The sequence below is a fragment of the Halichoeres trimaculatus genome, unplaced genomic scaffold, assembly GCF_033239565.1.
Source record: "Halichoeres trimaculatus isolate MK-OKI-2021-1 unplaced genomic scaffold, fHalTri1.1 fHalTri1_scaffold_21, whole genome shotgun sequence".
Lineage (NCBI taxonomy): Eukaryota > Metazoa > Chordata > Actinopteri > Labriformes > Labridae > Halichoeres > Halichoeres trimaculatus.
In genome coordinates, this window is record NW_027437199.1 from 2840180 (window position 1) to 2854815 (window position 14636).

The following is a 14636-nucleotide window of genomic DNA, read 5'->3' on the forward strand; positions in this document are numbered from 1 at the left end:
TCACCCATGGCTCCTTTGTGCAGCAGAGCAGAGACGCTGAAGATGTAGTCGTTACAGATGTCGGTCATGGGGCTTTTGACCACGCTCTGGCTGCTCTCCAGACAGCGGTATCGCTGGAACGTATCCCACGCTCCCTCACCTTCACTCCCATGAAACATGTCCATCTCGCTGACCCGGGGAATCAGCACCAGCTACGAGGAGACGAGGAGGAGACAAGGGAGGATGGAAGATGAGATAGCGCTGTCAGATATTCCTTTGAGATGATCTGATGTGTGTCGACGTGTAACCTACAGAGTCGATGAGCGTGTACGGGCTCTGGATGGCGCTGATGGACGAGTAGAGAGGCAGCGTCAGACGTATGGTGTAGTTCAATCCTTTCTCGAAGCACACCGGCCTCAGCAGCAGCACGTGTCTGAATCACACAACAGAAGATCAGCTGTTTGTCATGTTTGTGTCGCAGCAGAGAAACAAACCAGTAACTCGTGTTTCACCTGGATCCTGGCGGCAGAGAGATGAACTGCTCGTCTCCGCTCTGGATGGAGTTGCTGCAGTGGCTGGAGTAGTTTGGAGGGTTGAAGACGGGGCGCTGCACGCGGACGTTCACCTGCTCCCACTGCTCGGGCAGCTGCAAAATAAAAGACCTCTAAATATAAAATACGGTTCTCCAAAGTCACAGCAGCTCCACTCATCTTCAACAAGTAACAGGAAGGAGCTAGCTTCTTCTCTTTTGGATGGCAGAGGTTTAAGCCACTAAAATTTCTTGTCAAGATTCAGTCTGACAACTTTTCTCTGAGAAACTTAACTTTTTATCCTAGAATGAGACTTTTCTCTAAGAAATCAAATTTTTTATTTATACTTCGGACCCTTTTATTTTCACATTTCTGAATACTTTTTGTAGAATTCAGATGTTTTTATTAACCATTTAAATTCCAACTTTCAACTCTGAAAATTACAACTTTTTCCCTCCAAATTCCAACTTCCTCCACACAGAATTTTGACATTTTTCCCAATCAGAATTCCAACTTTTTCCCCTGCAATTTTCAACTTTCCCCCCTCAAACTTTTGACTTTTTCTCCCAAACTTGAATACAACTTTTTCTTATAATTCCAACTTTTTTCCTGTAAAAAAATCTGTTTTTTTCTCTCTCTCAGAAAATCAACCTTTTCCCTCAAAACTTTACCTTTTTTCGTCGTGAGAGTTTCGACTTTCTCCACTCAAAATTCCAGCTCTTTTCTCTGGTTTCACAACTTTTTCTCAGGACTCAAAAAGTTTTCCTAAATTCAGACTATTTTTTGTTATAATTCCAACTATAAGTCAGAATTAAAAATACCAATGTTAGGGTTTTTTTCTCCTGTACTCATTACTAGCATTGGTTTTCTTGGTCTTCTTCATCGGCTGTTACTATTTTCTTTATTAGTCTGGTCCTTTTTTGCTAAATGTCTCTTCTTCTGTGTTGCTGATTTATTACAAGTTGTTCTTCCTGTTATGAAGCTCTTTGCTCCGTCTGTACCTGTGGCTCATAGCGAACAAGGATGTCATAATCCATGGACTCGGGGATGTTGTTGATGTTGAACTCCAAGTAGGCGCCTTCTGGCACGTTAACGAATCCCATACCTGTCCAGGTGGGACTACGATCCAGGGGGTAAGGCCTGGGTACCACAGTCACACCCTGAAGGAGAGTCGGAGAGACGGTGAAGCTTTACTGTCGTCTTCCTGTAAGAAGACGCCTTACACAGAGTGAGACTCACAGGTCCGTGCTCGGCGTCCTCTGCCTCGTAGGTGTAGTGATCCAGAGCGATGAAGTAGAAGCCGGACTCCACCTGATCGCAGCGTCGTCCGAACATGTGCTCCCTGCACACGCACTGACCTGTGACAGGGTCGCAGCTGACGAGAGAGAAGGAGCTTTAAACCTCATTTCATCTTCAAACTCTCAAACTTAAGGTGAATTTAACAGTTAATGAAACATACTTGTTGTTTACAGCTCCTCCCTGGTCACAGTCACATGGTCTGCAGCCGTCCATGTCATTGGACAGACCCCAGTGCTGAGGCTGCAGAGAGGAGAGCACGTTAACTCACATGGTAACTGCATAACATGAGGCAAAGCGTCAAACTGAAGCTGAAGTTGTAAATGTCTCCGTACAATACACTGATCACAGTGATGTCCATCAACCAGGCGTTTGCAGAAGCAGCCTCCTGTGTTCAGGTCACAGATGTTTCCTCCAGGCAGAGTCCCCAACATGTTACAGGCACATGCTGCCAAAACACACAAGATAAAGATTAATACAGATTTATTCTTTTGTAAAACTGAAATTAAAACACTTTTTACAGCTCGAAAGCATGTTTTGACAGAGAGTTGCAGTTATTGGTTGCAGACTTACGTATACAGCCGTCTGGTCCCTGTCCCAGCCCATGGTGTCCCTGTCTGCAGTGATCGCAGCGCTCGCCCTCCACGTTGGCTTTGCAGCGGCACTGACCTGAGATCAGCCCCAATGCCACATCAGTCCTCGAGTCACACATTCCTCCCTGCAGAGACCCCGCCGGGTCGCAGTTACACGCTGAGGGCACAAAAAATCACATTCAAAATGAGAAAAAGGGTTTTGTGAGTAAGACTGGATAAGAAATGAAGAGTGGAGAGTTTTTCTAAAAGATAGGTCTTTTTAAGAGGAAAACAAAGTGGGAGGCAGCGTGTGTTTGACAGCACTTTTTTCCACATGTACCCACCACTTAACTGAAATCACAACATAACAACAGCTACTCTCTATTTCTCTCTTCAAAGACTCTAACTCAGCTCAGCTCCAGGTGTCTCAGACTGAAAAATGTCCTGAGGGAGGACATCAACATGCTTTTAAAGACAGTTGACATAATGACCTGAGTGGTGCCGTAAAGAGGAGAAAAAGTTCAGAGGTTACTCAGAGGTGACTCACGCTCGCAGACGTTGGGGTCCCTCAGGTCCCTGTTGGGATGCTGGTAGAAGAAGGGGGCGCACTGCTCGCACTGTCGACCGATTGTGTTGTGTCGACAGTTGTCACACACACCTCCGCTCACGTTGTTGGTTGTTTTGTAGACAGCCATGTCGAAGTGACATGATGTGGAGTGCTGGTTACACTCACACCCTGAGAAAAAGGATAAAAATTCAGATTTAACACAGGTCCACCAACTTATTGACATTTGATTTAGTGTCTTTTTGGTAGGATACAACCTATAATCGTAAACAAGGAAGAAAAGAGAAGAGTTGGAAGAAGTTTAAACTTAATCCTGCCCATTTATTCACTTAAAATGCAGTCAAATTATTTCTAACTGAGCACAGAATCACCAAAATAGCCTTAAAATAAGTATAACTCTATTGCTCTTTACAAATAACCACACAAAAGTCAAATGTGTATGATTTGCTTCAGTAAAAAAAAGATACTAATAATTTTCAAGAAGCTAAAACAGCCAAATATTTGATATTTTGGTCACCTAAATGTCAAAAATGTTAAAAAATTAAATAACACAAACATATAGTTTACATATAAGTTGTGCTGAAGGCTTTTAAACCTGTTTTTTCATCATAGCTAGCTTGGTTAGCTTAACTTGCCTACGTTAGCTTAACTTAGCTAGGTTAGCCTAATGTCGCAGAGATATAAACAAAAGTGGATATTTCTGCGCCATTTTTTTACCACACAAATGTCACATATATAACATAATGACCGTTATTTATTAGTTTAATTTGATTTTAAGCCGAAGTTGTCGCTTTTATCTCACTTTTCAGGTCGTATGCTACACTAAGCTAATCGCCTGCTAGCTTAAGCATTTGTGCTGAGTAATGGCCGTGCTAACTCGCTAATCATCCCAGAGAATGAGACCAGGGAGCAATAAAAGCACAAAAAATACAGAAGTATCGACGAAGAGTCATTCTTTTATGTTTTTTCTTACTCTTGCAGGCGTGTGTGTTTCGTCCTTCAGCAGGTCTCCAGGGTAAATCATGGTAAAAGTCCTGACAGCGCTCACAGTTCAGGCCCTCCGTGTTGTGATTACACACACATCGACCGTGGACCTGCACTCAAAAACACACAAGGTAAGTTTGATTCAGAAATTCAGTCAGAAAATGTAAAGATTTAATTCATAAATATCTATTACTTAATGTTTTGTTTTCATTTTTGAGTAACATAATGCAACATAACAAAATTTGAGTTAGTTTCTATGCATTGAACTTGGTGAACTTAACTCACTTCTGCTAGCAAAATGCTACAAACACAAAACAGTAGAAATAAACAAAATTATGCATTTTTTCTCAAAAAATAAGCACATCAAGGTCTGTTTAGTTGCTATTCATCAGCTTTTGATCATACTACTAACAAAAGATGAGTTTATTGATGTACAAATTTCCACTTTTTTGTAACAACTGTGTGACTTTCATCTCAAACCTTGTGTTGTAAGCTAGTGTTGTTTAAAACAACTCTCATGTTAGCTTATTCTTCTTTCAAATGTGGCTTTAAAGCTCCTGTGAATAGTATTAAAGCAACTAGCTACAAGATTGACTATTTTTATGTTACAATTTTATTTTTTTAACACCACTAATATGTACAGAACATAGAGCTGAAACGATTCCTCGAATGATTTGAGGTACTCGATTACAAAAAATACTCGAGTAATTTTCTCCGCCTCGAGGAATCGTTTAATTTTAGAAAAGATCAAAGAGTGGTATTTCAAATAGAGCTGAGGCCGTATTAAGAGATTTTTTAGACCCCTCAAGCTACCTTTTAGACAAAATAGCAACTAGCAACAAGTGTAGCTTCTTTTCTGGAGTTTGGAGACTAATAGGTCATTCTACGAAACGGGTACCATTTGGGTCAACATTTGATGAGATGTACAAGGCACAAAAAATGTGTCGAACTGTGTTTACAAGTTTTGGAGCTACCAAAGCAAGTGCTCTTACTGACATGCTGTATCAGAAAATTCTATTTCTTAAAGAGAAAAAAATTCATTTGATAAATAACTGCTCTTTAACTAAACAAAAATGTATTTTATCCGATTACTTGATTAATCAACGGGATTTTCAGTAGAATACTCGAATACTAAAATATTTGATAGCTGCAGCCCTAATAGAACACAAGAAAAGCAAAGATATAAGATGCACCACTTTGTCCACAGGGGGCACCAAACTCAACGCAAACCTCTAATTCTTCACAGGAGCTTTGAATTCAATTAGATCAGTATAAAACTTAGAAAAGCATCTATATATACTTATTTTAACCATTTTCATCATTTAACCATCTGACTCAGAGTGTGTGACGTACCATGCCCTCAGCTCCAGCCGGGGCTCCATCGATGGGCGCACACTCAGAGGCGTGACCGTAGCAGAAGCAGTTTCCACGAACGACCATATCGTAGAGTGAGTAGTAGTACTTCTCCGTCACCTCGTCACGGGAATCCAGCAGGTTGTCGCCCAGCGTGTGGAGCTTGATGAACTTCACCCTGAGGTTAGTGATCTTTAGCATGTCTGCACACACACACACACACACACACACACACACACACACACACACAGCATGGGTTGTTATAATATCACACACACTTCCATAAAGCTTCATCTAAGCAGGATGGGTTGTTTGGTTTGGTGACTTGTTGGGAGTGTTTCTCGTTCAGTCTCTTTGCAGAGTTTCAGATGATGCAGCTACAGTTCCTCACACACCCACAGCATTCACCACATACTTCACATGAGGCCTCTGCATGTGTGTGTGAGTGTGTCTCAGCCTGGATGCAGGTGAGAGTGTGAAGACAGTAACTGCTACATGTGAAATTCCAGGCAGAGCTCTTCCTGTGTGGCCTGGCTTCACAAGTTAATGGATGGGAATCTAGTTTATGTGGATCTTACTCTGAATCCTCAGGCTGTACGGGTCTTCAATCTCAAAGGCCGGGTCCAGCACACGAAATATCACCTATCACAGAAAAAAAAACATTTGAGAGATAAATCTTTTGCTTTAGATAGTGGGGAATGGGAAGCAGACTCACCTCTCCCTCTGTGGACGGTTCAATGTCAGAGTATCTGGAGTCGCAGATGATTTCGTCCACTTTGCCCATCGGACCTGGAGACACGCCGGGGAAAGACGACTCGCAGTCGTACGCGAAGTAACGATAAACCTGCCACGATTTTCCAAAGTCCATCGATCGCTCGATTATCATGGCTGCAGGCCGAAACGTCTGAAACAGAGACAGACAGAAGATTTCTTAATATCTGCAAAAAAAATGTTTCCGAGCTGCATCTTACTTCTGTTCCCCTGGTGGTCATCTGCAGCCAGTAAGAACGTTTTTTTAAAACAATTAATCATAATAATCTTTTTCTAATAATAAAAAAGGTTTGAAAAAAATACATTTCCATGATAAAAATCTTTATGCTTCTTGAATTAAGACATTATTTTATTCAAAAAATTGAATTGTAGCGAGAACAGATTTATAAAGTTAGGGAATTTTGACTGTTAACAAATCAGATTTAAGCCATAACTTTTAAAACTAAATTCAACATCTTGTAAGTACTTTATAGCAAAATTTAGGGATTAAAGTCATGACTTGACAAAATTTGAACTGTTATATTTTGGGATTTAAACTACATCTTGATAAGACTTGAATGATGAAATTATGGGATTAAAGTCATGACTTGACAAAATTTGAACTGTGAAATGATGGGATTAAAGTAATGACTTGACAAGAATTGAACTGTAAAGTTATGGGATTAAAGCCATGACATGACAAGAAACTGAAATGTAAAGTAATGGGATTAAAGTCATGACTTGACAAAAAATTAAATTGCAAAATTATGGGATAAAGATTACATCTTGACAAAATTTGAACTGTAAAGTTATGAGATTTAAACAATATCTTGACAAGAGAAAACTGTAAAGTTATGGGATTAAAGCCATCACTTGACAAGAATGAAAAAGTAAAATTATTGGGATTTAAGTCAGGACTTGACAAAAAATTAAAATGCAAAAATTATGGGATGAAAACTAAATCTTTGCAAAAATTGAACTGTAGAGTTATGGGGTTGAAACCGTGACTTGATAAGAATTCCAATTTAAAATTATAGGATTAAAGTCATGAATTGACAAAATTTAAACTGTAAAGTTAAGGGATCAAAACCATGATTTGACAAGATTTGAACTGTAAAGTTAAGGGGTGAAAACCATGATTTTACAAAAATTGAACTGTAAAATTGAGGGATTAAAGCTGTGACTGGACAAGAATTGAACTGTAAAGTTATGGGATTTTAGTCATGAGTCATGACTTGACAAAAAATTAAAATGCAAAATTATGGGATTAAAACTAAATCTTTGCAAGAATTGAACTGTAAAGTTATGGAATTTGAGTCATGATTTGACAAGACTTGAACTGTAAAGTTGAGGGATTAAAACCATGATTTGACAAAAATTGAACTGTAAAGTCATGGGATTTAAGTTATGACTTGACTTCAAGAGTAAAAACATGAAATTATGGGATTAAAGTTGTAAAGTAATGAGATTGTTGTTGTCATGTTGTGAGATTTAAATTGTAAAGTTGTGACAACATTCGTAAAGTTGAGCAAATGAGCTTAATGAATGTAACAAGAACAAATCTAAACTTCTATGAGAACAGAAAAATAGTTGCTATATTTAAGCCGTAACCATTTTGGAATAAGTCACTTTATCCTAAAGTTCCGCGCTTAAAGCTGTTCAGGACTAAAGTCATGAGATTATGTGAAGAAAGTTGGAAAGTTACAGATCAAAGTTGAAGCGTTCATTTATTTTGATATATTTGCTTTGAAAGGATTGATAACTTAATATATTTTCCTACCTGAGAGCAGAGTTTTTTGTAAAAATCAAAACACCTCTTTCATTTCTCATCTGTCAGAAAACCAAAATAAAAGCTGAACTCAGATTAGCGAGCGTGATATTTCAGATCTGGTGGAAACAGCCTGAGCCGTTAATCTTTCCCTGCATCACATCCTTCAACAGGAACCACATGGAAACTGTTTAATTTGGTGTTTTTACTACCATGCAGAGTAACTGTGTGAAACCCAGCTGGCCACCATCACGGCCGACCATGTGGTAGAGATGATTTTACTACTCATCCTCCTCCTCCTCCTCCTCTTCCTCCCAGCGTTCTCCAGAGACCGGGAGATTATCCACATTCCTCCACCACAGCTGTACGGGCGCTGTGTTTATCTCCCGTACTGTATGGGAGTGTGTGATATATGTGTGTTTGTGTGAGAGCAGCAGAGGCTGAACAGAAACCTTGAAGGTCATGATGAGATGTGTGAAGTGAAACTCGGCCTCCAGGTCCAGCTGGATGGTCACGTTCTCCACACCTGGAGGAGAAAAAGTAAAGACATTAAAAACAATCAGAGACATTTTCTTTAACTGAGTTTCCATTCATAAAAAAAATGTCAACAGACCCCATGTGGACTTTCTCACACTGAAACGATCTTAGATATTTACATCTGCTCCTGTTTGTGCAGCTGAATCTGCTGCTTTCTTTTCACACACATGAATCTCATCAAGCTCTGAATCTGGTCGCGTTGAACCAGCAAAACCCAAATAATTAACTCCGTTTATGAGTCCCACCCACTGGCTTCTTTGCACAATCACAACTTGAGATTTATTTCCTCCTTTTCGTTGTTTACTACGGGCCCTAATGTGTCTCTTGGCTGCTGAGAAACACACGTAACGCTGGCCAAGGAAAACCTGCACTTAGAAAGATTTAACGTCTGAACATTTCCACGTTAGAGCCTTGAATGTTTTGACTCAGTGATGTCTGAATTTCTGAATTGAAGCAGCTGAAAGAAGCGGCTCAGACGTCAGGATGTGAGAACAGGAGGACAGCGACCAGGGAATCAGAAAATCCAAAGCAAAGCCGATGTATGTCTGCAGCTTCCTGCTGAATTAAAGACATCTGCACCGCTGGACGCCGCTCCCTCCATGACTCATAGCTCTGACAGATTCCCACCAGCGTTAGGACACAGTGTGTGTGTGTGAGTGTGTGTGTGTGTGTGTGTGTGGGAGCAAAGAGGAAAGGGGATGTTCTGGGAAGTCTGGGAACTCAGCTGTGCGGTGATTTCTTTTGGGGCTCAAATTCAGGATGATGTGATTGTTATTCATGTCAGAGTTTAACCTTTAAACATTTAGACTTTATCCTCATAACATTACGACATCGAGCTTAAAACAATAAGAAATTTATCTATTAAGGTTATAATTTAATTCTCATAACTTTAAAACTTTAATCTTATAAATCTGACTTTTTATCTTGTAGCATCAGGGACTTTAATCTCATAACTCACTCTCATCACACTATGACTTTATTCTCATATCACAACTTAAATCCTGCAACTTTATTACTTTTATATCTTTTATATCTTTATTACAGATGTTTACCAGACAGCACGATCCTTGTAACATCTCAGTTTTGATGTGGTAACATAACCACCTTAATTTCATAACATCCTGACTTATTATCCTGAAACGTTAAGACTTTAATCACATTACAGATTTATTCTTGTACACTGCAAAAAAATGAAATCTTATCAAGTGTCTTGTTGTACTTGATCTGAGCCACATTCAACTTATCAGTCCAGAAAAAAGTCTAGTTTCCAAAAATCTGGCAATGGAACAAGAAAAATTTGCTTAAAATTAGAATAATGTATTAATACAAGAAACTTCAGTAGATTTTTTTACTTATTACAGCAAATCAGACCTCATCTTTGCCTTTAAATAACTTAAAAAAAAGACATTTTTCTGGACTAGTCAGGTTAATGTGGCTGCTAAAATTAAGACAAAACTCTTGATAAGATTTCAGTTTTTTCCAGTGTAACCTCTTGATATTAACTTCATAAAAATTAGCATAAAATGTTCTTTTCAAGCTCGGAAGCTTTTGATTTTAGCGACGTTTTTGTCTGTACTGGATTACGGTGATGTTGCTATTTCTGGCTGTAGCCGCCTCACCCACCACTGTGCACGTTATACTCGAGCTAGCATGCCTCCATTGAATATAAGGCTAAAACTCTCAGAACTTGTTTCATTGGAGGCTTTTTGTTCTTTCTTAAGAAAACGACAACAAAATTCTGTTGAACAGTGCCTGTGTTCTTAAATTGTAACTGTCAAAATAACTCCTGCACTTTATTTTTCCAAACTGTTCTTATCTCATTATTTTGAGTGTTGTTGTTCTTGTTCGCTGTTGGCTTTGCTGCCTCTTGTGAAAGAGGTCGTAATCTCAATGGGTCTTTTTACCTGGTTAAATAAAGGTTAAATAAAATAAAATTAACTTTATTTTCAAAACATAACCACTTTTATTTTGTAACATCACTACTTTAATTGTGTAACACTCTGACTTTAATCTTATAATGTCACAACTCAATCTCACATCAAATCAAACTGTTCCATGTTTTGGTACCTAAACGCATCCTTGTGACTGTGAGGAGTGGAAGAGTAGGTGATTTTCCTACTGGACATGAACACAACAATTAAAGGTTATACACTGAGAAATAAATATGTTAAATTGAAAAAAATGTGAGATTCTATTCTCACACAAATTAATATTTATTACCACATAAACGCACAAAAGTACTGAATATTGGTACCATTGAGTACCAGGTAAAGTTAAGGTACCCATTCCAACTTTTCTCTTGTAACATCACGACTTTAGCTTCGTAACACTCTGACTTTATTCTTGAGACTTTGCTACTTTGTATCTTGTAGCTTTACGACTCTAATTCTGAAAACTGTAACGACATTTCTATGGTTGCTAGGCGCTGCCCTGTTGGCTATGGCTGCCTTTTGCTGCAGCTCTCTCTTCTTTGTCCGTTTCTTGTAATTTTTTCCTCTCTTTTTTGTCATTTTTGTATTTGGAGTGGATCATTACTTTGAATGGTTCATTGTTGGTCATGGACACCAAACATTTTGTGTCTTCAGTGATATTTTTACTATTTTTTCTCCTGTGTTTGTCTGGAGATCCTACATGTAACCATGGCTGCATTGTTTACATGTGAACTGAGCTAGTAGCAGCCTGTAGCATGTCAATGCTAACTGGTGCTAGGCCGGATGTTTCCCCACAAGGTGAGGAGAAGGAGGTGAGGATGACGTGCTGGTTCTCAGGTGTGAGCTAAGAAGTGACGACATGGACCTGTCCTTCCATCCATCGTTATTGGGAACGTAAGATCTATCTCCGGTAAGATGGACGAGCTAGCTGTGCTAACCCAGCAAAAGTCAGTGAACCCAGTGAAACTATGACTTTAAAACTGCGACTTCATTCTCCCAACTTTAAGAATTAATCCAAATTAATCAAATCATACATGAGTTTTATCTGATATCATTACAACTTTAATCTTATTTATTTACTGTGTTTGAGTTTCCATATATAAGGCTTAGTGCACAGATGGTTTAAAAATAAAAATATATTATTAAATTAGAGATGAAACATGGATTTTTCTCATTCCTAAGAAGGAAAAAAAAGCAAACCACCTCCTCACCTCACTGCACAGTTTTATCTTCACACACACACACACACCTGGCTCCAGGTGAACCGCAGTGTGAGAGTAAAAAAGTTCCCCGTTCTCACTTTGAGTCTCTGAACTCTGCTTTCTCATTACACTCCTCCATTTTCCCCACTTTGAAGCTCTGTGTGTGCTCAGCTGATGACAAACATCTGTTCCTGAGCCTCACACCTGTTCTCCTAAGCACACCTGTAAGCCCCGCCCCCTTTGGCCTGCTGTGATTGGCTGCAGGGGGAAGCTCTGTGATCTCCTGTGTGGTCATTACTGAGCTGAGTTTCCCATGAGAAGAGCGTGAGTGGGCGCTCACAGGACGCGCTGCTCTTTTATTTTCCAACCACTCCTCGTCTTTTTTAACTTTTCCCATGATCCTCTCTTTCTTTTCCTTTTTCTTTTTCTTTTTTTGCTCTCACCGTTTTCTGACTGCCACCAGGTCTTCAGACGGTTGTGAGCGAAGGTGGTGACCACATTCTCGATGGTGTGGCTGATGGGGTTGTTTTCCTCGTCGTACATTTGTCTGGAGTCGCACGTGAAACATTTTGTCTCCTCCTGGAAATACAGAGGGTTAAAGGGTCATTTCACACAAAACAGCCAAATGAAATCTCTGGAATCTTCCTTTAATGAGATATTAATGACCGCTGATTGGGAGCGTGAAGTTTCCACATACTTTCAGCCGTGGCGTGTTTTGTAATCTGTGAGAAAACGACCCAGCAGAAGTGAATCTAAATGATGTCGATATAAAGTTTCTGGTGTCTGTTAAGTAATGTTTTCACCTCGTTTATCAACAGCTGAGGCCTCGCCTGCGTGCCAGATGTTTGGCACGCACGCAAACTAAACTCTGCTTCACACACACTCCACTAAATCTCTGCCTGAGAATAAACAAGACCAGTTTCTCCGTTTCACCCGGCCTCTCCTCGCTGCGCCCGTGTTGAAATGTGAGCAGCGTCTCACTAAGTGGCTCCACTCAAAGATAACTTCCTACTCCGACCCCCCTCGTCCTGGGCGCTGCGCTCATTCCTGGGCGCTGCGCTCATCCTCGGGACGCTCGGAGAGGCTGGTAAGTGAGTTTGTGATAAAGACAGAATCTCCTCTGAATCGCCCCCGGACGTCACACACAGAAGGAGGGATTGTGAGGAACACACAGGGCTTTTATTGTGAAGAGGAATGTCTGAACTCCCACTCTGTAAGACGGCGAGCAGACGCTGAACATGAGCGTGTCACAAACACAATCTGAAGATTTCTGATGAAAAGCTGGAGCTACAGTCGCTCGATTGTCTGACTGAGAGTTTAAAAACTGATCAGGCATCAGGAGTCGTCTCTGTTTCATTTTCTTCACTCCCTCAGGAAACATTTAAAAAAACAAGACTGAGAATAAATCTGTTGTTTTGACATTGAAAGTGTTTTACCCAGGGAAAGGAAAACAGCATGAAAAGATTTTAAATAAAGATTTGGATTCAAAGTAAACTAGCATGCTAATGAAACGAGATTTTGAAGACATAATGCTGCAGGAAAAGGCAAATCAATATTTCGTATTTCAATCTCAGAAGTTTTTCGACTTTGAGTCTGTTTCACTGTAACATTTGCACATTAATCTTGTAACACTGAATTAAGTGCTGTAACATTTCAACTTTAAACCTGTACTGTTATAAAAATCCAATTTAAATCTTGTAACATTCTAATTTTATTCTCTTTACTTTCTGACTTTAACCTGTAATCCTGTAAAATTCCAACATAAATCTTGCTTCATTCCAGTTTTTATTTTATAACAATAGGACTTTGATTGTGTGACACAACATTAAAACTGTAAATTTGGGACATTAACAATTTAATTTTGTAACATTTTGACCTCAATATTGTCATATTTAGACTTTGATCTTGTAACATTCTGACTTAAATCCTGTAACATTTTTACTTTGACCCTGCTACATTTGGTCGTTGGTCTTGTAACATTTCCATTCTAATCTTGTAACCTTGAAACATAAAGACTGTAAAATTTGAAACATTCCAACTTAAATCTTGTAACATTCAAACCTTGAGATTGTGACATTTTGACCTTGTCAAATTTTGACCTTAATATTGAAATATTTTGACTTTCATCCTATTACATTCCAACTTAAATCTTGTAACATTTCAACCTTGATATTGTCAAATTTTGACCTTAATATTTTGACTTTGATCCTATAACATTCCAACTTAAATCTTTTTACATTCTGACTGAAGTCCTGTAACATTTTTACTTCAATCCTGTGACATTTAGACTTTGATTTTGTAAAATTGCTATTTTAATCTTGTAACCTTGTAACATAAAGACTGTAAAATTTGGGACATTACAACATAAATCTTGTAACATTTCAACCTTGATATTGTCAAATTTTGACCTCAATATATTGACTTTCATCCTATAACATTCCAACTTAAATCTTGTAACATTTAAACTTTGCCATTGTGACTTTTTGACCTTGTAAAAATTTAGACCATAATATTGATATATTTTGACTTTGACCCTATAACATTCCAAATTTAATCTTGTAACATTTCAACCTTTATATTGTACAATTTTGACCTTAATATTTTGACCTTTGATCCTGTAACATTCCAACTTAAATGTTTTAACCTTTCAACTGTTATATTGTAACATTTTGACCTTAATATTTTGACTTTGATCCTGTAACATTACAAATTAAATCTTGTTTCATTCTGATTGAAGTCCTGTAACATTTTTACTTCAATCCTGTGACATTTAGACTCTGATCTTGTAACTTTTCTATTCTGATCTTGTTAACTTTTGGCACAGACTGTAACATTTGTAACATTGTCACTTAAACCTTTTACATCCTGACCTTGAGAATGTAACATTCCCATTTTATTGTTTCAATCTTGCAACATTCTGACTCTGATTTTGTAACATTTTGACCTTTTCTTGTTACATTCTGACTTTTCTCTCGTCTTGTCACATTCAACATTTACCTCACAAGATAACAGCCTTAGCATGAACATTAAAACTTTAATCATCAGCTTCGTTCTCTCTGTAGTTTTTATTATTATTTTTTTCTTCCTATTTATGGTCTTTAACTTCAGTCACAGTTTCCTTTGTGTGTTCAGCTCTTTTTTAAAAATTTCTGTTTAAGGTCATTTAATT

General features: G+C 38.6%; 1 protein-coding gene across 1 annotated transcript in view; it reads right to left on the minus strand.

The window, feature by feature from the left end:
• LOC141810283 (laminin subunit beta-1-like) overlaps positions 1-14636 on the minus strand; it is a 28750-nt gene that overhangs the window by 12814 nt on the left and 1300 nt on the right. Inside the window, exons 3-17 of the mRNA XM_074697680.1 lie at positions 11911-12046; positions 8250-8323; positions 5995-6183; positions 5858-5921; positions 5280-5482; positions 3916-4036; positions 2925-3113; positions 2379-2555; positions 2141-2253; positions 1969-2048; positions 1749-1884; positions 1511-1669; positions 492-625; positions 292-412; positions 5-191 (exon numbers count right to left, since the gene is read on the minus strand). Of these exons, the coding sequence (XP_074553781.1) occupies positions 5-191; positions 292-412; positions 492-625; positions 1511-1669; positions 1749-1884; positions 1969-2048; positions 2141-2253; positions 2379-2555; positions 2925-3113; positions 3916-4036; positions 5280-5482; positions 5858-5921; positions 5995-6183; positions 8250-8323; positions 11911-12046 (2083 nt within the window). The remainder of the gene's footprint in view (positions 1-4; positions 192-291; positions 413-491; positions 626-1510; positions 1670-1748; positions 1885-1968; positions 2049-2140; positions 2254-2378; positions 2556-2924; positions 3114-3915; positions 4037-5279; positions 5483-5857; positions 5922-5994; positions 6184-8249; positions 8324-11910; positions 12047-14636) is intronic.